We start from the raw sequence: 27,755 nt of genomic DNA on the forward strand, positions 1-27,755 counted from the left end.
GGCAGGTCTTGTGAATAGGAAAAATCAAGAGCCGTAAATAGATGCAACATAGAAACAAGCCCTTCAGCCCACTGCGTCCATGCCAACCAGTGTTCTTGAGAGTATATGCCTAAATTGGCAAGAAACTCCTAAAGCAGTTTCTCATCTGCCATGGTAGTTTTGAGTAGTGATCATCATTGATTAATTAATTAGTAACAATAATCATGGACTTTCCTGTGAAAACATCTCACTGCTCTTGGGATTGTATAAAATCATTTTGCTGCTTTGTTTGCCAGTAAAGACAATCATTATGTGTCTTTTTATCATGGGTGGGATTTAAAGAATTGAGGGGCAGCACCCCATGCTGTATGACAACACATGCCACCTTGGGAATGTGTGCCAACAGGTTCGCCAACCACGAACCACCTTAATTCTAGATTAATCCCACTTTATATTCTCCCCACATTCTTTTCACTTCCTCCTGACTTTCCCACTCAAGGAAATTTACAGTAACCAATTGGTCCACCAATCTGCACGTCCTTGCTAAGTAGGAGGCAACCAGAGCACCTGGAGGAAATGCCCACGATCATGGGGAAGGTGGAAAGTCCACACAGGCAGCATCTGAGGTGAGGACTGAACCCAGGTCTCGAGCACTGTGAGACAGTTGCTCAACTATCTGTACCATTGTCCGACCTTAGGAAATTGAATGCATCAGTGTACAAGCTGGGGTTGGGAGCAGGTAGAGTTTGACATTATGAATTGGGGATTGGAAGTATATTGTAACAAGGGCTGGAGAAATTAACATTTTGGAAGACCGTTCGAATTAGTTTTGGCCTGGCTCTGTTCTTTGCAGATTCTGTATGGAAGGTCAGGGGAAGCAGGGACTGGCAGACTCTTACCTGGACGGAGCAGAAAACTAAACAAAAAGAGGAACAATTTCTCGGACTGTTTCTGGAAGTACTGCGTGTGAACGGGCCCACCCAAACATTCCTTTCTCTCGGTTATTTTTAATACAATTCAAACACAATTTGGAAGTACTGTATGTAAATATATTCCAATGTCTAATAAACAAATCACTTATCAAAGTTGAGTGAGGCATCTCAGATTGTTTTATCTTCCCTTCAATAAAAGCTGTGTATTTTACACCTGTGGACCTGCTCCTCTTCCAATGCTTGTCAGGCAAAGATTAGCAGCCATGTCACCCCTTTGCTAAGTCTGGGGATGAAGCTGAGAACACTGGGGTTCAGATGCAAGTGAAGCATGATAAAATTGCAGGAGAGTAAATTTAATTTTATTGGGCATTATAATTTATAAAAAGCAATCGAGGAAACATTTTTGTTTCTTTTAAAACACTTGAACCATGCAATTAAATTATGCCCATGAATGTTTAGCCCCAGTATTAATTGTTTATTCTTCAGTACACCAACCTTGTTGAACCACAATCCATCGCTCAAATCCAGGCTCGTAACTGGTTCGCTTTGTGGGATCGGGGCAGAGGTGGTTGCGTCTGGGCCTGAGTGAGTGGGCGGAAACTCTGCGAGGGAGGTCAGAGACTCCCAGAGCAGCTGAGTTGGAGGTTAGAGACTCAGCATTGGCCGAGGAGATGGCCAGGGACACCAGGCCTGGAGGGAGAGCAAAGGTCCTGGCGTTGGCCAAGCAGGTGAGTGGGACTGGCCCAGAAGGAAATCAGAAGTCCCAAGAGGAGTCCATGATCCTGGTGTAGGCCTGAGTGAGAGACTCAGGGATTAGCCAAGTAAACGAGACCACTAGAGCAACAAGAAGGGAGGCCTGGAGCTGACCAGGTGGGAGGTCAGAGACCCCGATAATGAGAAGAGACTGGATGATCAGCCCTTTATGGTAGAAGGCTGATGTTGCAGAATCCACAATTTCATTAGGCCCCTAGTCCTGCAGGAATTGTGCAAGTTAACTCGATCTGATTTTCTAAGTAAAGAAACTACTATGATAAAATTGATTGGGAAACTATCTGTGATCGTGTGTGTGGTGGGGGGGGGGCGGGGGGAAGAAAATCTACAGCCAAACATTAAATGCATCTGCTTCCAAGAGAAATACATTGTCACAATCCTCCCGTTGGATCCTGGAAGGTGGATGGGATGCCACTCGTTACTCAGTATCCATCCTCTGTACAGCCTCCTCCACCAGCTCAGCTTTGAGATGAGTGACTGATTCTGAAAGCACAGCAGTGGTGCCCGGTTTGTAACGGTACACGCCTTTCCTGTAAGAGACAGATTGGGTTAATAAGACACAGGGGACGTCGGTGGGGCGGGGGGTGAGGTATGGAATCACACTGTGGGGGTGGGAATTGGAAAGGCACACACAGGACGAGACCATCTGGCTCATTGTGGCTGCATCGGGCAACCAATTAGTCCTGTTTCCCAGATCGTTCAGATCTGCCCTCCCACTTTTTCCCCTTCAATTATTCACCTGATTCCACCTTGAAGACTAACTGTGCAATCTGCTTCCATTACCCTCACAGGTAATGCATGCAGACAATCCCTCCCTGTGCAAAAGAGACTTGTCCACATACTTCTAGTCAAATCAGCGAGGATTGCGCTGGGCAGCCCACAAGTGTCACCATGCCCACAACTTACTAACCCTAACCGCATGTCCCGGGAACATGGCAGGAAACCCCGCAGTCAGGGGAAACGTATAAACTCCTTACAGGCAGTGGCGAGAATCGAACCTTGAATAGTGATTGCTGGCATCATAAAGTGATGGTGCTAACTGCTATGCTGTTGTTCAGCCCCTTTCTCCTTTCAGAATTTCAATCATTTCATTACTATGTGGGATAATTCTGGCTTCTCCAGTTTGTCCACGTAACCGCAGGCTGCCAATAGAACTCTCCTCCACCCCTCTCGACCATTTCATCCTCTGGTCTGGTGACCAAGATAGGCAGCATTCCTCCAGCAGCAAGATGTAGACATACAGTCTCCTCCTTGTTTTCCTATCCTGTGCTTATAATTGTTGTCCTCAGGTGGTCCCTGCCTTCTGCTGAATAACCCTGGGGGACCGGGTACTTACTTCTCCCCCTTTTTGCTGGGGCAATCGAATGCACGGAGAAACTCAGCCTTGTTTTTGGTGATGACACAGAGATCGACGTTACTCCCAGAGCCGAGGTCACAGAATATCCCGGCCAAAATGGCCTCGCGGACCAGCTGCTTGGCTTCTTCCTCCTGGAGATAAGAAATTGCACAATGAGCACAAGGATAAATCCCAGAGCCCAGGGCTGGAGACACTCAGTGCCCAAGAGTGAGAGAGGTCTAGGGCCCAGAGCCAGAGACACTCACTATCCAGGGGCAGGAAAGGCCCAGAGCCCAGAGCCGGAGACACACAGTATCCAAGAGCGGGGAAGGCCCAGGGCCTCGGGCCCAGAGCCGGAGACACTCCGTGTCCAAACTACAGTGACCAAGCAATTAGGTCAAAAATAACCAGGAGTATAGAGTTGGAGTGACATAAGGTCTAACACTCGGAATCCAGGTAATGGAGTGACCCAGAGCTCAGGGTTAGATTAACCTGGACTGGTGTGACTCGGGGCATAGGACTGGAATAACTCAGGGCTCAGAGCTAGGTTGTTCCAGAGCTTAGGGCAGAAATAAACACAAGAGATTCTGCAGATGCTGGAAATCCAGAGTAACACATACAAATGTGAATCCAACAGATCAGGCATCATCTATGGAAAAAAATAAATCTTGATTCCTTTCCATAGATGCTGCCTGACCTGCTGAGTTCCTCCAAATTGCATGTTTTACCCAGGGCAGGAATAACATGGATTCTGGGCTGGAGAGATGTACACTCAGTGACCTCCTGTTAGGTACACATGTACACCTGCTCATTAATGCAAAATCTAATCAGCCAATCATGTGCCAGCAACTCAATGCATAAAAGCATGCAGACATGGTCAAGAGGTTCAATTGTTGTTTAGACCAAATATCAGAATGGGGAAGAAATGTGATCTGAGATACTTTGACTGTGGAATGATTGTTGGTGCCAGACAGAGTGGTTTGAGTATCTCAAGAACTGCTGATCCTCCTGGGATTTTCATGCACAAACAGTCCCAGAGTTTACAGAGGATGGTGCGAAAAATTTTGTAAAATCCAGTGAGCAGTAGCTCTGTGGGCAAAAACACCGTGTTAACGAAAGAGGTGAGAGGAGAATGGCCAGACTGGTTCAAGCTGACAGGAAGGTGACAGTAACTCAAATAACTACATGTTACAACAGTAGTGTGCAGAAGAGTGTCTCAAATACACATGTTGAACCTTGAAGAGGATGGGCTACAGCAGCAGAAGACCACAGTGGCTGCTTTATTAGGTTCAGGAGGTACCTAATAGATTTGGACTCAGAGCCAGGGTCATCCAAAGACCAGCACTGGAGTACTGGAGGAACAGATGGTTTGAGTAAGAGAAAATGAGAGTTGGCGGAATGGCTGGGTGGAAGTTGTGGGGGAGAGGGTTGGGGAAGGAAGGACCTCAAGCACATTGTGGCGTCCATGAATAGCAAGAACTCCTCAACTACCTACTGCTCTTATAGTAATGAGAAGGATTTAGGACCTCCAATGGTTGGGATCAGTGCTTACTCACAGGTTGCTGGATAGGTTTAATTCAACTAAAAGGAAACAAGTCAAGTGCAAAATGGATATTATACTAGAGAGGGACTCCCAATCATAATCCAATAAAAAAAACTTTGTTTGGCTTCAGAGCTTCAAGACTGGGTATGGTGGTTTGGCCACAGTAGCTCACTTACCTCCATATTTGGCTTGTACTGATCCTCTAAAATAGCCATGGCAGCCCCTGAGCCAGAGCCTGTTGTAGAAGAGCACAGCACCAGTTATTATCCCGGTAAAGCCCCCAAGTTACAAGCACAGAGCTGATTCGGGTCAGTTTACTCCATTATTTAAAATGCATAAATATGTAAATTTAGATGGGACCCTCAAGTTTTGTCTCATGAAACATGAAATATTACAAATGAGGCTTATAAAATTCTGAGGGGCGTTAACAAGATGGGCAATCAGAAAATCTTCCTGGGGTAGCTTAGAACTACAGGGCACAGGTTTGAGGTGAGAGGGAAGGTTTAAATCAGAGATGAGGAACATATCTTTCATACAGGAGGTGGTGAATTTTTTGGAACAAGCTGCCAGAGGAGGCAAGTGCAAGAACAACATTCAAAAGGCATTTGGATGGGTATAGAGAAAGTAAAGCCATTGAGGGATATGTTCCTAATGTGGCTGAAGGGATTGATATGGATAGGGCATTATAGTCGGTATGGACAAGGTGGGCAAAAAGATTTTGTTTCTATACTGTATGCTTCTATGATCTGATCGAAACTTATCGAATATTGAAAGGCATAGATAGAGTGGATATGGAGTGGACGTTTCCAATAGTGAAGGAGAATAGGGCCAGAGAGCACAACCTCAGATTAGAAGTACACCCCTTTAGAACAGAGATGAGGAGGAATTTCTTTAGCCAAAGCGTGGTTAAGCTGTGGAATTCATTGCCGCAGATGGCTGTGAAGGCCAAGGCATTGGGTATATTTAAGTCGGAGATGGAAATGTTCTTGATTAGTAAGGGTGTCAAAGGTTACGGGGTGAAGGCAGAAGAACAGGGTTGAGAGGGATAATAAATCAGTCATGATGGAATGGCGGAGCAGTCTCAATGGGTTGAATGGCCTAATTCTGTTCCTTTGTCTTATGATTCTATGGTTTCCTCATTTGGGGGAGGCACAATAGTGTACTGTTTTACCAGAGATCAAGGTTCAATTCCTGCCACTGCCTATGAGGCCTTTGTATGTTCTCCCCATGACCACGTAGGTTTCCTCTGGGTGCTCTGGTTTCCTCCCTCAGTCCAAAGACGTACCGGGTGGTAGGTTAATTAGTCATTGTGAATTGTCCTGTGATTGGGCTGGGGTTAGATCGGGGTTTGCTGGGTGGTGTGGCTCAAAGGGCCAGAGGGCCCTATTCCACACTGTGCCTCAATAAATAAATAATTTCTAGTGATTTGTCAGAGGGTTTGGAAGTTCAGTCACTGAGCGCGTTTTATACAAAGGTCTATGTTTTTGTAGATATTATGGGAATATGAAATTAATATAGGAGGTTGGTGCTGAGATAAAAGAACAGCCATGATCCCATGGAATGGTAAAGCAGGCAAGAGGTCTCCATGGTGTATAATGCAATCAGGACACGTCTTTCCTGCACCCACTTCCTGCATGAAGCGCTGACTCTCCTGGGCTCTCCATAGTGCCCCTGCCCAGTCTGCTTATGAGAGCCTTGCCAGGCTTTTTAACATCAGTCGGAGTTACCAGCTCACCCATATTAACCTGGATGTCCATGTACTTGTCTGGTTCGCTTACATTTAACAAGTTTTCAGAGTTTCTGCTGGTCTGCCTTATGTCAACTCTGTACATGGTGTTAACCATTCCTTACCCATGGAGGCGAAGGGCAGTGTGTCTGTGGAACCATGAGGATACACAGCATACAGGTGGGACCCTGTGCAGTCAACGCCCCCTACTATCACTGACAGTCCAATGTGCCCCTGGTACCTGCAGAAAGATAATGATAACATTGGATTTCAGTCAGGGGCTGGTCAACTCTTGGGCATTGACAGAGGAGTCAGGGGTGAACAAAGTTTGTTAACGGGCAGAAACGTCAGGAAGAAGTTGGAAGAACACACACCAGTCCTCAATGAGGGTAGTGCAAAGGGTAGCAACAAATTTCCGAGCGTCAGCATCTCTGAGGATCCATCCTGGACCCAACGCACTGACTCAGTCACAAAGAAGGCGTGCCAACGGCTCCACCTCATTTGGGACCATCACCAAAGACTAGCAAATTTCTACATTCTGCCAGGTTGCGCCACAGCCCGGGAAGGAGACTGCAAGATGCAGGATTGAAAGTGGCTGCAGGTGGTTGTAGGCTCACCTAGCTCCATTATGGGTACAACCCTCCCCAACCTTGAGAACATCTCCAAGAACATCCACTAGTAAATGCCCTCTGGGACATGAAATCTACTCATCCACTATTAAATGCCTTCTGGGACATGCCATCTTCTCATCCACCATTAAATGCCCTCTGGGACATGCCATCTTCTCATTCACCATTAAATGCCCTCTGGGACATGCCATCTTCTCATTCACCATTAAATGCCCTCTGAGACATGCCATCTTCTCATCCACCATTAAATGCCCTCTGGGACATGCCATCTTCTCATTCACCATTAAATGCCCTCTGGGACATGCCATCTTCTTATTCACCATTAAATGCCCTCTGGGACATGCCATCTTCTCATTCACCATTAAATGCCCTCTGGGACATGCCATCTTCTCATCCACCATTAAATGCCCTCTGGGACATGCCATCTTCTCATCCACCATTAAATGCCCTCTGGGACATGCCATCTTCTCATTCACCATTAAATGCCCTCTGGGACATGCCATCTTCTCATTACTACCATTAAATCCCCTCTGGGACATGCCATCTTCTCATCCACCATTAAATGCCCTCTGGGACATGCCATCTTCTCATTCACCATTAAATGCCCTCTGGGACATGCCATCTTTTCATTACTACCATTAAATCCCCTCTGGGACATGCTATCTTCTCATCCACCATTAAATGCCCTCTGGGACATGCCATCTTCTCATTCACCATTAAATGCCCTCTGGGACATGCCATCTTTTCATTACTACCATTAAATCCCCTCTGGGACATGCTATCTTCTCATCCACCATTAAATGCCCTCTGGGACATGCCATCTTCTCATTACTACCATCAGGGAGGAGTTACAGGAATCTGAAAATGCGCCTTCAATGTTTTAGAAACAGCTTCTTCCCCTCTGCCATCAAATTTCTGAGCAGTCCGTGAACCCACGAATACTACCTTGCTATTCCTCTTTTGGACTATTTGTTTATTTTTTTGTAATTCTTCTGTCTTGCACTGTTCTGCTGCTGCAAAACAATGACTTTCCTGACATATATCAGTGATAATAAGTCTGATTCTGATCAAAATTTGAAAGGGGGCCCATCTTTTGCCTTCATTAGGTCCTGCGTCAAGGATAGGGGGGTCTATAAAAACTTAGCTGGAACCCTGCTCATCATTTAGGGGTGACTGGGCAGAATTGCTGTGTGCTGCCTTCATCCGGCTGTGATCTGAAAAAGACGATGTTCTGGAGAAAGGGAGATCTCGCATCTTCTGTGGGACCATGAATCTCCCATCTTCAGGGTAAACTCTTCTGCTTGTGCCCCCTCTCCCCTGGTCATTGAACTGTGCTGGGTCAGCCTGGCTCAGTGATGCTGAGTATCGGAAATCAGGGAAAAGTCACTGAGGAAGTTCAATCCCCTCCCCCTCAGTACAACGTAGACACTGAGGAAGTTCAGTCCTCTCCCCCTCAGTACAACGTAGACAGGATAAACAAAGGTGAATCAATGGATTTCTCGTACTTCCAGAAGTCGACCCCCCCCACCTTCTCCTTCCCCACTCCCTATTCTTGTTTCCCTTTCACACCTTCTCTTCTTACCTGCCCATCACCTTCCTCTGGTGCCCCTCCCCCTTCCCTTTCTTCCATGGTCTTCTGTCCTCTCCTACCAGATTCTCCCTTCTCCAGCCCTTTCTCTCTTTCACCAATCGACCTCTCAGCTCTTTACTTCACCCCCTCCTGGTTCCATACATCACCTACCACTTTGTACTTCTTCCTCCCCCTCCCTCTACCTTCTTATTCTGACTTCTCATTATTATTATTCGGCCTGAAACATTGACTGTTTACTCTCTTCCTGAGATGCTGCCTGCCCTGCTGAGTTCCTTCAGCAATGTGTGTGTTGCTGTGGATGTTCTCCACTTGAATTTCCAGAAGGCCTTTGGGAGAGTCTCGGACCAGAGGGCACAACCTTAGAATAGAAGAACATAGAACATAGAATAGTACAGCACAGTACAGGCCCTACGGCCCACAATGTTGTGCCAACCCTCAAACCCTGCCTCCCATATAAGCCCCCACCTTAAATTCCTCCATATACCTGTCTAGTAGTCTCTTAAACTTCACTAGTGTATCTGCCTCCACCACTGACTCAGGCAGTGCTTTCCATGCACCAACCACTCTCTGAGTAAAAAACCTTCCTCTAATATCTCCCTTGAACTTCCCACCCCTTACCTTAAAGCCATGTCCTCTTGTATTGAGCAGTGGTGCTCTGGGGAAGAGGCGCTGGCTATCCACTCTATCTATTCCTCTTATTATCTTGTACACCTCTATCATGTCTCCTCTCATCCTCCTTCTCTCCAAAGAGTAAAGCCCTAGCTCCCTTAATCTCTGATCATAATGCATACTCTCTAAACCAGGCAGCATCCTGGTAAATCTCCTCTGTACCCTTTCCAATGCTTCCACATCCTTCCTATAGTGAGGTGACCAGAACTGGACACAGTACTCCAAGTGTGGCCTAACCAGAGTTTTATAGAGCTGCATCATTACATCGCGACTCTTAAACTCTATCCCTCGACTTATGAAAGCTAACACCCCATAAGCTTTCTTCACTACCCTATCCACCTGTCAAGGATGTCACTTGAGAAAATAAATGAGGAATTTATTCAGCCAGGGGATGGTGAATCTGTGGATTTCATTGCCACAGATGGCTGGGGAGGGTTGATAGGTTCTTATTAGTCAAAAGTGCACGGAGAAGGCTGGAGAATGGGGATGAGAGGGAAAATAAGTCAGCCATGATCAAACGGCGGAGCAGACTTGAGAGGGTGAGTGCCCTAATTCTGCTGCACTGTTTTCTGGTCTAATCTTCTCCCCAACCAGTCAACCCCACTTCAGCGCCAATGAATCAAGAGCCCTTAATCCTGTTGTGAGACTGCTCTCGCACCTGAACAGCATCTGTTTCAGCATCCGGTTAACGGTGGCAACTCGAGGCTGGCGCCCGGTCGACAGGCTGTGGAGCTGGATGTTGGACGAGATCAAATTCATTGTGATGTCAGCGTCAGCTGCCACTCCTGCCCCACAACAGCTGGGTAGAGAGAGAGAGAGAGAGAGAAGAAGTTAATATCACAGGGAGAGGGTGGGAAGTTAATGTCGCAATGAAAGCCTGTTGGAGAGTGAGAAGTTTGCTTTAGTGGTGGGGCATATTATTGGAACAATTCTGGCAATAAGCCTTCATTCAGAAGGGCACAGATCAACCAACAATGATTGTAAGGGATTTGTTAAGGAGAGATTATGTCCACCTGACTAAATATTTTGCAGAGACAGAGGGAAGAGGAAGAGACTGGCTTTACTTGTCACATGTACAGTGAAATGTGTCATTTGCATCAATCGCATCAAGTCAGCAAGGATCGCGCTGGATCAGTCCACATGTGTCCCCGCGCTTCCAGAACCAATATAGCAGGCCCACAGTTCACTAACCCTCACCCTAACTTTCCGTCTTTGGAGTGTGGGAGGAAACTGAAGCATTCGGAGGAAACACACACAGGGGAAAATCTGCAGATGCTGGAAATCCAAAGCAACAGACACAGAATGCTGGAGGAGCTCAGCTGACCGGGCAGCATCTGTGGAAAAGAGTAAACAGTCGATGTTTCAGGGCCGAGACCACGTGCCCCAATGGAGGGTCTTGGCCCGAAACGTCGACTGTTTACTCCTTTCCATAGATGCTGTCTGGCCTGCTGAGTTCCTCCAGCATTTGGTGTGTGGCACCCAGAGGAAACCCATGCAGTCACGGGGAGAATATATAAATTCCTTACAGACATTAGCGGGAATCGAACCCCCATCTGTGCCCAGGAGGGCGGGAAAGGGAAGCAATCACCAAGGGTGCTTTAGCAAGACTTTTGAACAGGTGACACACAAAGAGTGGCAAAGATAGGAATTTCAAGGGATACAAAGTAGAGTGGTAAATCTGATCCAAAAGTTGTTAGTAGAAGACCATTACAACTGGCGTTCCATAATGGCTCAGTTCCTTTCTTTTTATTTTATGTATTAATATTTCAGACTTAATTCTGGGTAACAAACTAAAGAAAGTTTGCTGATGCTGTAAAAATTGGCCAGGTGATTGAGGGGGCTAAAAGCTCAGGATCATATTGCTGACCTGATCAATTGAGCAGTTGGATATCGAATTTAATCCAGAGATGTGTGAGATAGTCGTTTGAGGAAATAGCAAATAGGATTGATGAGCTTACTTGGATTTTCAGAAGGCATTTGACAAAGTGCCACACACGAGGCTGCTTAACAAGATAATAGTCTATGGTATTACAGGAAAGATACCAGCATGGATAGAGGATTGGCTGACTGGAAGGAGACAAAGAGGCAAAGAGTGGGAATAAAGGGGGCCTTTTCTGGTTGGCTGTTGGTGACTTGTGGTGTCCGGCAGGGATCAGTGTTAGGACTGTTTCTTTTCATGTTATAGGTGAATGATTTGGATAATGGAATTGATGGCTTTCGTGCCAAGTTTGCGGGCGATATGAAAAGAGATGGAAGGGCAGATGGTGCTGAGGAAGCACGGAGGATGCAGAAGGACTTAGACAAATTGGGAGAATGGGCAAAGAGGTGGTAAATGGAATATGGTGTTGGGAAGTGTATGGTCATGGACTTTGGTAGAAGTAACAAAAGGGTAAACTATTTCCTAAATGGGGAGAAAATTAAAAAATTAGAGGTGCAAAGAGACTTGGAAGTTCTCGTGCAGGATTACCTAACAGTTAACTTATAGGTTGAGTCGGTGGTGTAAGGAAGGCAAAAGCAATGTTAGCATTCATTTCAAAAGGACTAGAATATAAAAGCAAGGATATAATGCTGAGGCTTTATAAGGCACTGGTTAGAATACACGAGGGGTATTGTGAGCAGTTTTGGGCCCCTTATCTAAGAAAACTTGTGCTGGTATTGGGGAGGAGGTTCACGAGAACGATTCTGGGAATGAAAGGGTTAATGTATGCGGTACATCGATGACTCTGGGCCTGTCCTTGCTGGAGTTTAGAAGAAAATGAGTGGGGATCACAGCAGAGCAGCAATGGCTGGAATTTCTGGAAGCAATTCTGAAGGCACAGGATATATATTTCAAGATTCAAAAAACTTTGTCATTCTAACCGTACATCAGCTCTGCAGGGCAGAATGAGACAGCGTTTCCCAGGAGCAGTGCAATCATAACAAACGCAACACTAAATAATAAACATAACAAAAAATAGTAAAACACAACAGCCACATGTCAGTTAAAATCAAGTTATAAGTGTCCAGTGCAAGTTAAAAGTGTCCAAAGCAGAGTCAGGTAGAGCAGCTATTTAGCAGTCTGCCTGCCTGTGGGAGGAAGCTGTTTAGTAGCCTTGTGGTTTTAGATTTGATGCTCCTGTAACGGTTGCCTGATGGCAGAAGAACAAACAGTTCATGGAGAGGGTGTGAGGGGTCTTTAATGATGTACCGTGTCTTCTGGAGGCATCGACTCTGAAAGAGGTCTTGGACAGAAGGCAGGGAGACCCCAATAACCTTCTCTGCTCCCCTAACCACCCTCTGCAAGGCTTTTTTGTCGACAGCACTGCAGCTGGAGTATCAAAGAGGAAGAAGTATTCTAAAGGAAAGATGACACAACCATGGCTAATAAGAGAAGTCAAAGCCAACACAAAAGTCAAAGAGAGGGCATATAATAGAGCAACAATTAGTGGAAAGTTAGAGGATTGAAAAGCTTTTAAAAACCAACAGAAGGCAACTAAAAAGTCATTAAGAAGGTAAAGATGGAATACAAAAGTAAGCTAGCTAATAATATTAAAGAAGATACCAAAAGTTTCTTCAGATACATAAAGTGTAAAAGAGGGACAAGAGTGGATATCAGACCACTGCAAACGATGCTGGAGAGGTAGTAATGGGGGACAACAAAATGGCGGACAAACTAAATAAGTATTTTGTGTCAGTGTTCACTGTGGAAGACACTTGCAGGATGGTAAAAGTTCCAGATGTCAGGAGTCGTGAAGTGTGTGAAGTTACCATAACTAGAGAGAAGTTTTCTTGGGAAACTGAAAGGTCTGAAAATAAATAAATCACCTGGACCAGATGGTGTACACCCCAGAGTTCTGAAAGAGGTGGCTGAATAGATCGTGGAGATATTAGTAATGATCTTTCAAGAATCACTAGATTCTGGAATGGTTCCGGAAGACTGGAAAATTGCAAATGTCACTCCATTCTTCAAGAAGGGAGAGAGGCAGAAGAAGGGAGAACTATAGGCCAATTAGTCTGACCTCAGTGGTTGGGAAAGTGTTGGAGTCGATTATTAAGGATGAGATCTCAGGGTACTTGGAGGCACACGATAAAATAAACTGTAGTCAGCATAGTTTCCTCAAGGAAAAAAATCTTGTCCGACAAATCTTCTGGAATTCTTTGAAGAAATAACAAGCAGGATAGAAAAAGGAGAATCAGATGATGTTGTGTACTTGGATTTTAAGTAGGCTTTTGACAAGATGCCACACATGAGGCTGCTTAACAAGTTACAAGGCCATGGTATTACAGGAAAGATTCCAGCATGGATAAAGCAGTAGCTGATTGGCAGGAGGCAAAGAGTGGGAATAAAGGGAGCCTTTATTCAGGCTGGCTGCAAATGTCTAGTGGTGTTCCACAGGGACCTATCTGTGTTTGGACCGATTCTTTTTATGTTATATGCCAATGATTTGGATGATGGAATTGATGACTTTACTGCAAAGTTTGCAGATGATATGAAGATATGTGGGGGAGTAGGTGGTTTTGAGGAAGTAGAGAGGCTACAGAAGGACCTAGCAACACACACAAAATGCTAGAGGAACTCAGCACACCAAATAGCATCTATGGAAAAAAAGTACAGTTGACTTTTCGGGCTGAAACCCTTCAGTAGTAGGACTTAAGACAGATTATGAGAATAGGCAAAGAAATGACAGATGGAGTACAGTGTCAGGAAGTGTATGGTCATGCACTTTGGTAGAAGAAATGAAAAAGTTGACTATTTTCTAAATGGAGAGAAAATACAAAAGAATAAGATACAAAGGGACTTGAGAGTTCTCGTGCAGGATTCCCTGAAGGTTAATTTGCAGGTTGAGTCTGTGGTGAGGAAGGCAAATGCAATGTTAGCATTCATTTCAAGAGGACTAGGATATAAAAGCAAGGATGTAATGTTGAGACTTTATAAAGCACTGGTGAGGCTCATTTGGAGTATTGTGAGCAGTTTTGGGCCCCTTATCTTAGAGAGGATTTGTTGAAACTGGGGAGGGTTCAAAGGAGGTTCATGAAAATGATTCCAGGATTTAATGGCTTGTCATATGAAGAGTGTTTGATGGCTTTGGGCCTTTTCACTAGAACACAAAAGAATGAGGGGTGACCTAATTGAAACCTATCAAATGGTGAAAGGCCTTGGTAGAGTGGATGTGGAGAGGATGTTTTCTATGATGGGAGAGTCTAAGACCAGAGGACACAGCCTCAGAATGGGGGGGAGGGTCCTTTTAGAGCACAGATGAGGAGAAATTTCTTTAGCCAGAGAGTGGTGAATCTGTGGAATTCTTTGCCACAGGCAGCTGTGGAGGCCAAGTCTTTATGTATTTTTAAGGCAGAGGTCGATGGATTCTTGATTGGTCAGAGCATGAAGGGATGTGGGGGAGAAGGCAGGAGATTGGGGCTGAGGGGAAAACTGGATCAGCCACGATGAAATGGCAGAGCAGACTCGATGGGTCAAATGGCCTAATTCTGCTCTGATATCTTATGGTCTCATTGAGACCTATCAAATTTTGGAAGGTCTGAATAGTGTGGGTAGGGAGGATGTTTCCTAGAGAGGGCGAGTCTGGGACCAGGGGGCACAGCCTCAGACTAGAGGGGCAACCTTTTATAACGGAGATGAGAAGGAATTTCTTCATCCGGAGGGTGGTGAATCTGTGGAATTCATTGCCACAGAGAGCTGTGGAGGCCAAGTCATTTGGTATACTTAAAGCAGGGTTCTTGATTAGTCAGGGCGTCAAAGCTTACGGGGAGAAGGCCAGAGAATGGGGTTGAGAGGGATAATAAATCAGCCAAGATAGAATGGCAGAGCAGGCTCGATGGGCCAAATGGCCTAATTCTGCTCCTATGTCTTGTGGTCTTATAATGAATTGTGGAAGTTGCAACCGGGGAAATGGAAGGATTTTGACTGGTATGGAGGGAGAAATGGTCCTAAAAATGTACATTATCAGACCCTCAGTTATGATAGGAGTGGCAATGAAAAAGTTCAAAACAGCTTGCTGGATGTTTTTACTTATATAGAAGAAAATGGAAACATAAGAGACTAAAGATACTGGAATCTGGAGCAACGCACATGGTAACTGAGGAAATCAGTGGGTCAGGCAGCATACATTTAGGGGTATCTACTGTGAATGCCCACAAGGAAATGAACCCCAAGGTAGTATACGGTGACATGCACAGTATATGCTTGGGTAATAGATCTAGTTTGAACTTAGTTTTAAACTCTGAAATGGGCAGCTGACATCTGGAATCAAGAAGGAAGAAAACACTGGCAGGTGATAGGTCGATCCAGGTAAGGTGGGGGAGGGGAAGCGAAAGGCTGACAGAGGAGGGAAGAGTGGAAGTAGGTGACAGAGACTGGGAGGTGATGGGCAGAGGCAACATAGGGCTGTAGGTGATGGAGACTGATAGGAAAGGAAGGCCGAGCATGGAACCAAGTAAGGGAGACGAGAAGAGCAGAGGTACCAATAGGAGGCGACGTCCCAGTGGAAGGAGAGTGTGAGTGATGGTCTGGAGACGGTGGAGGAGCAGAAAGAGATAAGGTGATGAGGGCTGGGATGGGTGTAGGAAGAACTGGGTAGGTCAGGAGGAGAGAGAAAAGGAACAGAGGAGGAGAAGTTGGCTTGGAACAGGAGAATTCAATATCCATGTCATTGGACTGAAAACTATCCAGGTGGAATTTGAGGTGCTTTTAGTTGCTTGAGTTTAGCCTCACCCTGGCAGTGGAGAAAGCCGAGGGTGGACATGTCAGTGTGGGAATGGGGAAGAGAATTAAAATGGCTAGTGACCTGGAGCTCCAGACAGCTTGGATGGAGGTGTAAGAACCGGAGTTACACACTTGTGGTGACGGGGGAGAAGTTCCTGGGAGGGGAAAAACAGACCAGGAAGTCACGGAGGGAGTCGTCCCAGTTGAAAGAAGAAAGGGTAGAGAAGTTGAAGATGACAGTGGGAGCAAGCTGCAGATTACAGAGGTTGTGAAGAATGAGGTATTGCGTGCATTTGCCAGTGGGGTGATAGGTGAGGACTACAGGGACTCTGTCGGAGGGGAAGTAGTGAGGTAAGAAGTGTGGGAAATAGAGTAGATATGGATGAGAGCTCCAGCAGCTGGGAGGGAAATCCTGTTTTCTGAAAGCTCTGATGTCCAGCAATGGAAGGCCTTGCTTTGAGAACAGATGCAGTGGAGAGGGAGAAACTGAGGTAAAAAGGAACAGTGTCCTTTCAGGCAACAGGGTGAGAGGAGGTGCAGTTAAGGTACCTGTGGAAGTCAGTAGATAGACTGTCTCCTGAGAGGGAACTGTGTACAACACTAGTTAGCTTTGGGAATAGCACAGTAGCTTAACACTATTACAACACCGGTGACCCAGGCTCATTTCTTGCCGCTGTCTTGTGGTGTACACTCTCACCACAACTGTGTTGATTTCCTCTGGGTGCTCTGGTTTCCTCCCACATTTCAAAGACATACAGGTTCTTAGGGTAATTGGTCACATGCATGTAATTAAGCAGCAGGGGCACATTGGGCCGGAAGGCACCATTACCATGTTACATCTCTAAATAAAACTAAAGGTTTAAACACTGTCTTTAGTTTTGGTCTCCTCTTCATGGAAAACAGGTGATTTCACTGGAGAAAGTTCAGGGAAAATTCATGAGGATGTCACCAAAACTGGAAAACTGTAGTTGTGGGGAAAGTTGGATCAACTTGGCTTGTTTGGAGCAAAGGAGGGTATGAGGAGATGTCATTATACAGTATGGCCACTAGAGGGAGTGATGTAACGGATGTCAGTTTGTGAATCCCAAGAACAAGACTTACTAAATGTTTGAAGCGATATGGTGTATCTTGATGCAATTCTTTGCCGCCACGACCATGTCATCTGTGGCCCGGGTATCAGCTCCCAAAATCACCCCATCCTACACAACAAAACACAGGAAGTAGTCAGTCATTGGTTGCACCACACCCTGGAATGGAAACACCAATGCCCTTGAAATAAAAACCCTGCAAAAAGTAGTGGATACGGCCCAGTCCATCACAGGTAAAGCCCTCCCCACCATTGAGCACATCTACACAGAGTAGTATCGCAGGAAAACAGCATCCATCATCAACCACCCAGGCCATGCTCTCTTCTCGCTGCTACCACCAGGAAAGAGGTTCAGGAGCCTCAGGGACTCACACCAGCAGGTTCAGGAATAGTTATTACCCTTCAACCATCAGGCTCCTGAACCGGAGGGGATAACCTCACTCACCACAACAATAAACTGTTCCCACAACCTACGGGTCTGATTTCAAGGACTGTTCACCTCATTTTCTCAATATTTATTGTCTATTTATTTATTTAGATTTTTTTTTCTTTTTGTATTTGCACAGTTTTGTCTGTTGAACATTGGTTGTTTGTCTGTCTTGTTGTGTGAGGTTTTTCATTGTATTTACTGTGAATGCAAATGAATCTGAGGATGGCATATATGTACTTTGATAAATAACTTTACTTTGAACTCATTCACCAAGCCCCGTCACGCTGCCCAGGGCAAACTGAGAACCCAAAGATGCCAAAGCAGCCTGCCTGGAGCTCTGTTAATTACAGCCTCCAGTTCACCCAGGGTGAAAGATTTGACACAAACTGGGCATTTTTCCCCATTCCGGTCATTTTTTTTTTTGGGATGCAAATATGTACTGCCCATCCCTATAAGCTACTTTAAAAGTTGTAAAGAGCTAACTTCTCGAACCACTGCAATCCCTCTAATGAAGGGTCGCACACTCACACTCACTGTAAGGGATGGCAATGTTGGTCCAAGTCAAGTATAACTTGGTGCACCTCAGCCCTTGTTCTTGGCCATAGGGATTGCAGGTTTGGGAGGAGTTTTCACTTCACCTGGCCAAATAACTACAGTGCATTCCGAGGACAATACACACATTCAGATATTGTGTGCCATCTGCAGAGGTGTTTAAGGTGATGGGTGGACTACAATTGTCTGGGCTGTTTAATCCTGGTTCTTGAGTGTTGTTGAAACTGAACTCACGTAGGCAAATGGAGAATATTCCATTACACTTTGTACATGATGGAAAGGCTTTGGGGTATCAATAGGAGAGTTGCTTACTAGGAGATACCTACTCTCTGATGTGCTCTTGTGGCCACAGTATTTACAGTATGTGGTTGGTCCAGGTGAGTTTCTGGCTAGTGATGGCCCCAGGATATTAACAATAGTGCTATTTAATATCTAAGTTGGGTGGTTAGAATATCTGCTGCGACACACTCAACATGCTGGAGGAACTCAGCAAGTCGGGCAGCGTTTGTGCAAATCAATAAACAGTCAACATTTCAGGCTCAGGCCCTTCTTCAGGACTGGAAAGGGAGAGGGAGGACGCCCGAATGAAAAGGTGGTGGGGGGTGGAAAGAGGATAGCTGGAAGGTGATAGCTGAAGACAAGTGGATAGGAAATATAAAGTGCTGGAGAGGAAGGGATCTGAGAGGAGAGTGCACAAAGGGAAAGAAGGGGGACCCAGGGGGAGGTGATAGGAAGGTGAGGAGAGGTAAGAGGCCAGAGTTGGGAATAGAAGAAGAGAGGAGGGGGTGAGAAAATACTTTTTTTACTGGAAGGAGAAGTCGATATTCATGCCAACAGGCTGGAGGCTGCCCAACCTGTAATATATGTTGTTGATGCACATGGCCTGGCTCTTTTGGGGCATTAACCTTACTTCCCTTATATCTCACTTCTTTACTAATTAGTACACAGAAAATGTCTGTTCAGCCCTTCCAGTACATGCTGGCCCATACTAGACCTACCTCGTCAGCCCATTCCCTCACTTCTTATTTCTTTCTCGTATGCCCACCAATTCTGCTTTGATTATTTCAACACAGACAGCTCTTACACTAAGGGATTATTTTCAGTAACTGGTTAACCTGGCAAGCAAGTTTTTGGAATGTGGAAGGAAAATGGAGCACACAAGCAGACAGAATGGGCAAACATTGCACCAACAGCAGCTGAGGCTGGAAGACAGCCTGGTCCCTGTAAGGCAGCAGCCTGAAATGCCAAGTTCCTGTACCAGACCACGACGGAATGCCACGTCTAACCGCCTGAAGAGCTATGAATGAACTGAATATGATGCAATCATCAGGGAAAATCCCCAATACTGAACTTGTGAATGAAGGGAGGCCATTGATAAAACAGCTGAAGATGACTGGGTCTAGACCATTGTCCTGAGGGACTCCTGTGGTGATGTCACAGGGTGGCAGGATTGACTTCCAACCACCACAATAATTTTCCTTTGAGGGAAGCATGGCACCAAACATTGTAGAACTTTTCCCATTGACGCCAGCTTTCCCAAAGTGATTGTTCTTGCCATAGGAGCAGTGGTTCCCAACCGTGTTTATGCCACGGACCCCTACCATTAAACAAGGGGTCCGTGGACCCCAGCTTGGGAGCCCCTACTGTAGAGGGAAAGCAATGATGGTTTCTTGGAATAATGTCATTGTCATATGAAATATTGGGTCACGTATGACCATATTCACTGTAGTTTAGATGAACAAGAGGAGATCTTGGAGCTTGACAGGCTAGACGAAGGGAGGATGATTCCCCTTGCTTGTGGGAATAAAATCAAGGGCGACATTTTAAGAGCGTGGGGGAAGACGTTTAAGACTCAGATGAGGACTTGTGCAAACCTCACTTGAAAGCTGTGGAGATCAAACAGCTGAATAGGTGGATGAATGAAGCAGATGTCTCGACACAAAGGGCATGTATCACAGCTCAGCTTGGCAGCAGCTCTGTCCAACACCACAAGGAACTGCAGAGTTGTGGACACACCTCGTGGGAACCAGCTGACCCTCCGAGGACTTCATTTACACTTCTCACTGCCTCAGTAAAGCAGCCAACATAATCAAAGACCCCACCCACCGTGGAATAGTTTCTCTTCACCACTGAGCAGAAGATTCAAATGCCTGAGAGCATGTACCACCAGCCTCAAGGACAGCTTTAACCCCGCTGTTAAAAGATTATTGAACGATCCCCTCATACAATAACATGGACTCTTGACCTCGCAATCTACCTCACTGTGTCCTTGCACCTTATCGTCTACCTGCACTGCACTTTCTCTGTAAATGTGACACTTTATGCTGCATTCTGTGCTTGCTTTCCATCAGTGCGCTATTCTAACGAAATGGACTGTATGGATGTTGTGCAGGACAAAGTTCACTGTCTTTATTATTGTGTGTGTGACGATCATAAATCCGTTTTACCACTGTGGAGAGCAAAGGAATACAGCACTGAGGGAGGGGATATGCCATGACTTTGTTGCATACCAGGGAATATTTTCCTTCTGCAGTACAAACAAAATGCTGGAAGATCTCAGCAAGTCAGGCAGCATCTGTGGAAATGAATAAGCAGTCGACGTTTCATGCCGAGGCCCTTCTTCAGGACCGCAAAGGAAGGGGGAAAGATACCAGAATAAAAAGGTGGGGGGGGGGGAGGGAAGGATACCTGGAAGATGATAGGTGAAGCCAAGTGAGAGGGAAAGTTAGAGGGCTGGAGAGGAAGGGATCAGATAGGAGAGGACAGTGAACCAGAGGAGAAAGGGAAGGAGGAGGGGACCCAGGGGGAGGTGTGAAGAGGAACAATGCCAGAGTGGGGAACAGGAGGCGGGGAGAATTTTGTTTTTACCGGAAGGAGAAATTGATATTCATGCCATCAGTTGTTACTCCTCCACCCTGAGGGTGGCCTCATCTTGGCACAAAAGGAGTCCATGGGCCAACAGGCTGACTTTCTCCAGCATTTTGTCTCTGTGCTTTGGACTTCCAGTTGTTGGCAGAATTTCTAATGTTTATGATCAGCAGAATCCCTTGTGTTTAACATAAGCCTGCGGGTGCTCCTTTTTTGTCTTTATATGGCCGCTGGATGCTACACTCAGTCAAGCACGGCCTTACAGTCACGGGTTGTCGCTCTCCCATCACCAGAATTCAGCTCCTTGTTTCATATTGCACCATGTTTATGATGGGTTCTGGAACTGAAAGGCCCTGGTGAAACCCAGACAGGGTACCAGTGAGCAGGTGAATGGTGCATGCTTTGTGAGGTCACTGTAAATGAAACCTTCCATCTTTTCGGTGCTGACTGGGAGCAGACTGGATGACATAAGCTGGGATAACCACCCTGCCATCATTTCACCTTGCACCAGACAAGGCCAAAGACGGTGCCTTTTGTGTGAAGGGAGGACTCTTGTCTCCATAGAGACTGTAAGCTGGTCATTTCTAGCAGTGTAATCACACATCAGTGCCTCTGCCACAGGTACATCTTCTCTGGTCGTTAGGTCCCTCAGGGCGTCACCAAGCCACCTCCCTATGGTGGACATTAAAGTCCTCCTGCCTGAGTACATTTTGTGCCCTTGCAGCATCCAGTGCTTCTTCCAAGTGCCAACGAAAAGAGAGGAGCTGAGGGAGGGCACTGGGCACCAGGGAGAAATTCCGTTGTCTATACTTGACCTGGATCATCAGACTTCATGGGACCCAGAGTCAGTGCTGAGGTCTCCCAGGGCTAATCCCTCTGACCTGTACACCCCTATGGCCCTCACCTCCAGGGGTTCTGTCCCACCAGTGGGGCAGGACATAGCCTGTGATTGTGATGGGAAGGTCTGCAGGAAATACAAGCTGATGTAGGCCAGAACCCTGTGGCAGCTCCTCTTAACAGGAACCACTCCATAAATGTTTATCAACTAAGACACATGCACTTTTGGTGGGGCATTAGTGAAACAATTTTTACAACAAACTGCTAGTTTTATGCTCATCTTTACTAATGACCTTTTACCTTTTGATTCAAGAATATTTCCTGATTTAAAGCCCACAGCTGCCATGGTTGGATCTGAGCTCATTTCACCAGATCATTAGTGCAGGTGGCCACAGTGCTAATGTTCGATTTAACGCCTGTACCATCGTTGTACTTAGCTAAATCCTGCCCTGGAGATCCCTACCACCCTGGGAGTTGGAAATGACTCGGAAAGTGTGTAACTCGGGTGGCTGATGGTTGGGTTGAGCTGTTCTCCGATCTTGACAATCCATTTGCAAACGTTTCAACGCCATACGAGGAGACATCATCAGGGCACAGTCAGTTTATGGTGCATCCTCCGATTGCTTGGCCTTTATATACTTATCAATCAACCGATTGGTCATCATTATGGAAACTCAATTGACATACAGAAGCAAATGCGAGCAAAATTCGAGACTACAACTCACAGAGTTTGTCACGCAACCAGTGACGAGACCCCCCCTCCCTACATCACAATTGAATTTCCATACTGATGACCAATCAGCGGATAGATAAATATATAAAGGCCAATCATTTGGAGGTCACACCACAAATTAACAGGGCACTGATGATGTCTCCTGGTACGGTGACGGAATGTTTGCAAAATGGATTACCCTGGGGGTGTCAGCGACTGGTGCGGTGGGTGAACGGTTACCTTGAAGATGGCGCCAGCGATGGTAGTCCCTGTCTTCTTTGGTTTTGGAGGGTTGAAGCCCACCTTCTGTAGGTTTCCCTCCAACTCAGTGTTCCTGAAAGACACAATAGGTTTGAAAAGAGACAGAGGGAGTGAGCTAGGGAGAGAATGAGCAAGTTGGGCCAAATCTGCAGACTTGTGTCAGGATCACACGGGAACATTTACCCCGTGAGCTCTTGGCCCTAATCAGTGACTGCTGACAGAGGGCTCGTCACATGGTGGTGAAGATGCGGTAATGAAACAACAAAATCCAGCTATGGCTTGCATCTGCTCCCACTCCAAACCAATCCTCGCCTCACAATTAAATAAGCTGAGGGTGTTTACGGGTAGAGAGTCAGAGATGGGTGAATTCACAGTGATGAGGGATTGCTTGCATAGACAGCCAGTGCCTTCAGAAAGGGAGCTTTTGGTCAGGTAGGAGGGAGGTTGGAAAATGGAGGAACGAAGGGGAGGGAGGTGAAAGGAGATAAAGACTGAAAAGGCGGTGTGGAGTGGGAGAGAGGTGAAGGGAGGGAAGATGAGTCAGAAGGTGGGGAGACTTAGCAGAGACAATTAACATACAAATGGGGCACAGGAAAATTCAGAACGATTAGTGCTTTCTGTATTTAAGAACGCATTTGCTGTGAGAGGCAGAGGCTCATTTCAGCCTGGACAAAACTCCTTGCTTGATTTGGCTGCTCTTGCAGAACTGCCTTGTTTCAGTTTCACTTTCAAAAAATGGATTCAAAATGTTCAGCAAAACAGCAGCTGCTCCCCAATCTTAAGCCCCCCACTGCCCCACCACCTGCCCCCCAGGCACAGAACGCTCCTGAACGTTGCAGCCTTATTTCAGTTTCAGGGCTGGTCACAGACAGAAGCAGGGGGCACTGGAGAGAGAGCATCAAACCGACAGCAGTCTTGCAGCCACTTCCTTTACTTTTTGCTCTGGGCTTCAGCCAGAGAAATTCACCCACTTCCCACCAGGATCTCCTCTTCTGCTACACCAGCAAGAACCCCCACCCCCCACCCCTATCCCCTCACCTGGTGCAGTTCTCAAAGCTGAACCCTCCTTCGGGGGGATGAAGGAGTTTCTTTGCCTTCAACATGTTCACCTGATGCACCGACTTCTCCTCTGCTCAAGGTTTCACTTTCAGAACACAGAACAAAAACCTCGTGTGATTGGGCCACAGGCCCTATCAGAAACTATTTTGAAATGACAGAGAAATGGGAGCTCGGACTTCTGCGAATTTATCTGCGTCTTTCAAAACCCCTCCAACAGACCCCAGTCCCCGCCCGGGGGGGCTGGCCTCCCTCCTGAAGCAGCTTTGGGAGTGACTGAAGAAGGGGATGATGAACCCCAGCCCCAGCTGGGAGTGAAGGGAGCTGAGCTGGGTTACCCTGACCAGGCCATCACTGAGTTAAAGGTGGCATTAACTGAGAGACTTTTCAACACCTGTCTCTGCAAATCGGCGCGCTGGTGCTGGGGAGCCATGGTGACGTAGAGGTTAGCGTAATGTTATCATAGTGCCAGCGACACAGGTTCAATTCCACTGCTGTCGGGACGGAGTTTGTACATTCTCCCCGTGACCATGGGGGTTTCCTCCAGGTGCTCCAGAGAAATACAGGTTAATTGGTCTCATGGGAGTTAATGGGTGCTGCAGGCTTGTTAGAATTAGAATTTTATTTCTTACATCCATCTCACAACGTGAGGGAGTAACAATCTTTATGTTGCGTCTCCGTCGCTATGTACAGGCCATAAAGAAGGGAAATGTGGGAAGATATTGCCCAGACACTAAGATTGTATACACAGTTGTCTTGTATACATGTATGTAGAGTCAGACACAATGTCCAGTCAGATATGCAATCAGATCAATGTGTATTAATCAGTCTGATGGCCTGGTGAAAGAAGCTGTCCCGGAGTCTGTTGGTCCTGGCCTTTATGCTGCGGTACTGTTCCTGTGTTGGGCTGAATGGCCTGTAATTGTGCTGTATTTCCGCATAATTTTTAAAAAAATCTGCTACCTGGGCAGTATGAACTGTAGACGCTGGATTCTGGAGCAACGAACAACCTGGTGGGGGAACTCAGCAGGCTGAGCCGCGGGTTCTCTGTGGATGGTGGTGGGGGAAATAGGAAATGTTGACATTTCAGACTGAACCCCTGCATCAAGACTGTGGAAAGTGTATCAGACCTCCCCCAAATCGATGCAGAGCTTCTCCAGAGACTTTGTCCTTAATGTGGAGAAGAGTTTGCTGTTACTCCAGCCGATCTCTCAGGCCGCCCTGCAGCAAGTTTGATGCTGTACACACGACAGGAACCAAGCACAACACCCGGTGCGTTCAAAATTCAAGATTCGAGAATGTTTATTATCAAAGAATGTATAAACTATACAACTTTGAGACTTGCTTGTTCACAAAATATTGTGTTGTCAACAGATAATACTTCTGCTTCAGATTCATTTTATTTCTCACGTGTACATCGGAACAAACGGTGACTGCACCGTTTGCATTAACAGCCAATGCAACTCAAGGACGTGTTTGGGGGGGGGAGGCTCCAAGTGTTACCCACACATTCCAGCGCCAACTTGGCAAGCCCACAATGCTTTGCAGAACCAGCACAGATCACAACAGCAGCAAAACAAGCCCAGTTCCTCCCTGACACCCAGCCACCCCTACCTGGACACACAAACACACACACACACACACAGTCCCCCAACCCTAGGACGGGCTGTCTGGCCTCCTGTGGATTCGCAGACGTTAAACTTTGACTTCGCCAGTGGACCTGCAGAATCAGGGCTCCAGCCATCGGGCTCAACCTCCGACTGACCTCCAGGTGTTGATCTTCCGTATTGACCCCAGGACTTGCCGTTGATGAGGACCCTAAACTCCAGGCCTCAACTCTGGACTCTCTGATGACCAGAACCTCAAATACTAGGCCTCTAACTTTTGCCCCCTTCTGTTCGGTCCTCTCCCTCCAACATATTAAAGCACATGTTTGTTACTGGTGATGATCTCCAAAGGCCCAGTGGAAGGTGGTTGAATGATGCTGAGAGACAGGGCAGGGGAAAATTGACTCCCAGTCAATCCATAGTTACACGTGCAAAATGCTGGAAGAACTCAGCAGGTCAGGCAGCATCTATGGAAATGAGACGTTTCAGGCCAAGACCCTTCCTCAGGACAGAGAAAGAAGGGGGAAGACGCTGGAATAAAAAGGTGGGGGAAGGAGAAGGAGGCTGGCTGGAAGGTGATAGGTGAAGCCAGATGGGTGGGAAAGGTAAAGGGTTGGAGAAGAAGAAATCTAATGGAAGAGGAGAGTGGACCATGGGAGAAAGGGAAGGAGGAGGGGACCCAGGGGTAACTAATAGGCAGGTGACAAAAGGTACAAGGCTAGAGTGGGGAATAGAAGAAGAGGGGAGGGGAAGGGATTTTTTTTAAACCAAGAAATCAATATTCTTGCTATCAGGTTGGAGGCTACCCAGACAGAAATCCAGGTATTGCCCCTCCACGCCGAGGGGGGCCTTATCTTGGCACAAGAGGAGGCCATGGACCGACATGGCGGAACGGGAATGGGAATCGGAATTAAAACGTTTGGCCACCGGGTGAATCCAACATCACTTCCTTCCCGGTGGGAGAATCCAGCTGCCGCTCATTATTCCTGCTTCCACGGGGCACCACTGCTTAGAAAGTGGAATTTCAGGACTCATATTGCACTCAACTAACTTGCAAGAGAATTCAGAGTTGACGCTCAAGTCACCAAGGAACTCTGGGATAGCAATTCATGGGTCACCTCACATTCCCTAACTGGGCACTTTCAACCCCAGGCCCAATGTGATGCTGCAGTCTGATTCAAGAAGAAGGCATTGCATCAGTGCACATTTCCAGGGAACCACCACCTCATCCAGCAAAATACCAGGGGGAGTTTTGAACCTACAATGGGGGATGATGAAGCGGAGGCAGCATTTTCCCTGGCAGCGGAGCAGCTACTGAGCATGTGCAACATTAACAACCAAAATAAGTAATCTACTTCATCCCCAGAAAGCAAACTTTCCCAAAGAAACGACGTGTCACAAAAGAAGGCACTTAACAACAAACCCACTTTAATTTCCTTGTAGAACAGACAAAAGCAAAGACAGAAAACCATTAAGCCAGTGCAAGCTCTTGGCAAGGATCAGGCACTTGGTTTCCCCAAAGCCCGGCATTAAAACACCTATTGCCCCAAACCTCTTTTCAAATATTGAAAATATTTCACGATATAGTGTATTTTACCCAGCACTGGTAGTGTCGTTCTTTGGGATTAAATCCCCAAACTCTTCCAAGGAAAGAAACGAGCTTAAACGGTACCATTTCACAGAAATGAGTAATTACCCCGGAGCAGATCACGGAGGCCCCGGTGCACGAAGTCCAGGTGCCCCTGACTTTCCCCCCCTATCTACGGGCCGGGACACGATGAGAGGAGGATCACAGGCCACGCCAGCTTTCTGGCAGGTTGCCAGTCACACAAGTCACCAAAGGACGGGCCGAGGCGCGAACAGCCCCAGACACGGAAGTGTTCCGGGAACCATCGTGCAGCGCAGGGGATAAATGTCACCCTAGGTAGGGGTGGGAATTTTTAAAATTTAGTTTGTGTTAATCACTGTTATTGTCTCAGTGTTTTGTTGTACTGAATTTGCAATAGCCGTATTTTTGTAGTAAAACAAAAAAAAACTGTGTCGGAGTTCCCGCTTTGGAAATCCCCGACGCTGAGGTAAAATCCCCTTCACCAAGAGGCCTCAGCTGAACCAGCGCGTCGGGCAATTACTATTAATCAATCGATTTACAGTCACGGCCAGTTGTCAATATGACAAAGCAACACAAATACTCCGTATTCGGCCTGCGGTCTACCAGGGTGTCTTCGGGGTCCAAGTGCCCGGCATATTGCAGTGTCCTTACAGGGCATGGCGTAGGGAGAGGAGTTAAAAACATATTTCCCCCACCCACCCACTCACCCACTCACACCGAGGTCTCTGTCACTACCACTGTGGTAGCTGGCGGACAGCGTTAAACTCTCCCCCACAAAGGCATCGCCCACTCTGAGAAAGGAAACTAATGAACCCTAAAATCCAGAGGGCTTGCCTGGCACCAGGGGGAAGGGGCTCAGC

At 46.7% G+C, this 27,755-nt stretch overlaps 1 protein-coding gene across 1 annotated transcript; it reads right to left on the reverse strand.

Moving 5' to 3' along the window:
• Positions 1-1,248: 1,248 nt before the first annotated feature.
• LOC140188798 (proteasome subunit beta type-7-like) lies at positions 1,249-23,778 on the reverse strand. Its single transcript, XM_072245446.1, has 8 exons — positions 23,662-23,778; positions 22,603-22,696; positions 16,978-17,075; positions 9,835-9,975; positions 6,413-6,528; positions 4,738-4,796; positions 3,019-3,170; positions 1,249-2,212 (listed from the first exon to the last, which is right to left on the reverse strand). The coding sequence occupies exons 1-8, from the start codon at positions 23,724-23,726 to the stop codon at positions 2,101-2,103; spliced, it is 837 nt and encodes a 278-aa protein (XP_072101547.1). The 5' UTR covers positions 23,727-23,778; the 3' UTR covers positions 1,249-2,100.
• Between the last annotated feature and the right edge of the window lie 3,977 nt (positions 23,779-27,755).

Source organism: Mobula birostris, chromosome 27 (genome assembly GCF_030028105.1).
Source record: "Mobula birostris isolate sMobBir1 chromosome 27, sMobBir1.hap1, whole genome shotgun sequence".
NCBI lineage: Eukaryota > Metazoa > Chordata > Chondrichthyes > Myliobatiformes > Myliobatidae > Mobula > Mobula birostris.

Coding starts and splice junctions, on each gene's coding strand:
- LOC140188798 (XM_072245446.1), bottom strand. CDS start 23,726: ATGTTGAAGGCAAAGAAACTCCTTCATCCCCCCGAAGGAGGGTTCAGC. Junction 22,697..23,661: donor AGCTTTGAGAACTGCACCAG/GTGAGGGGATAG, acceptor TGTGTCTTTCAG/GAACACTGAGTTGGAGGGAA. Junction 17,076..22,602: donor TCGCTGGCGCCATCTTCAAG/GTAACCGTTCAC, acceptor TTTGTTGTGTAG/GATGGGGTGATTTTGGGAGC.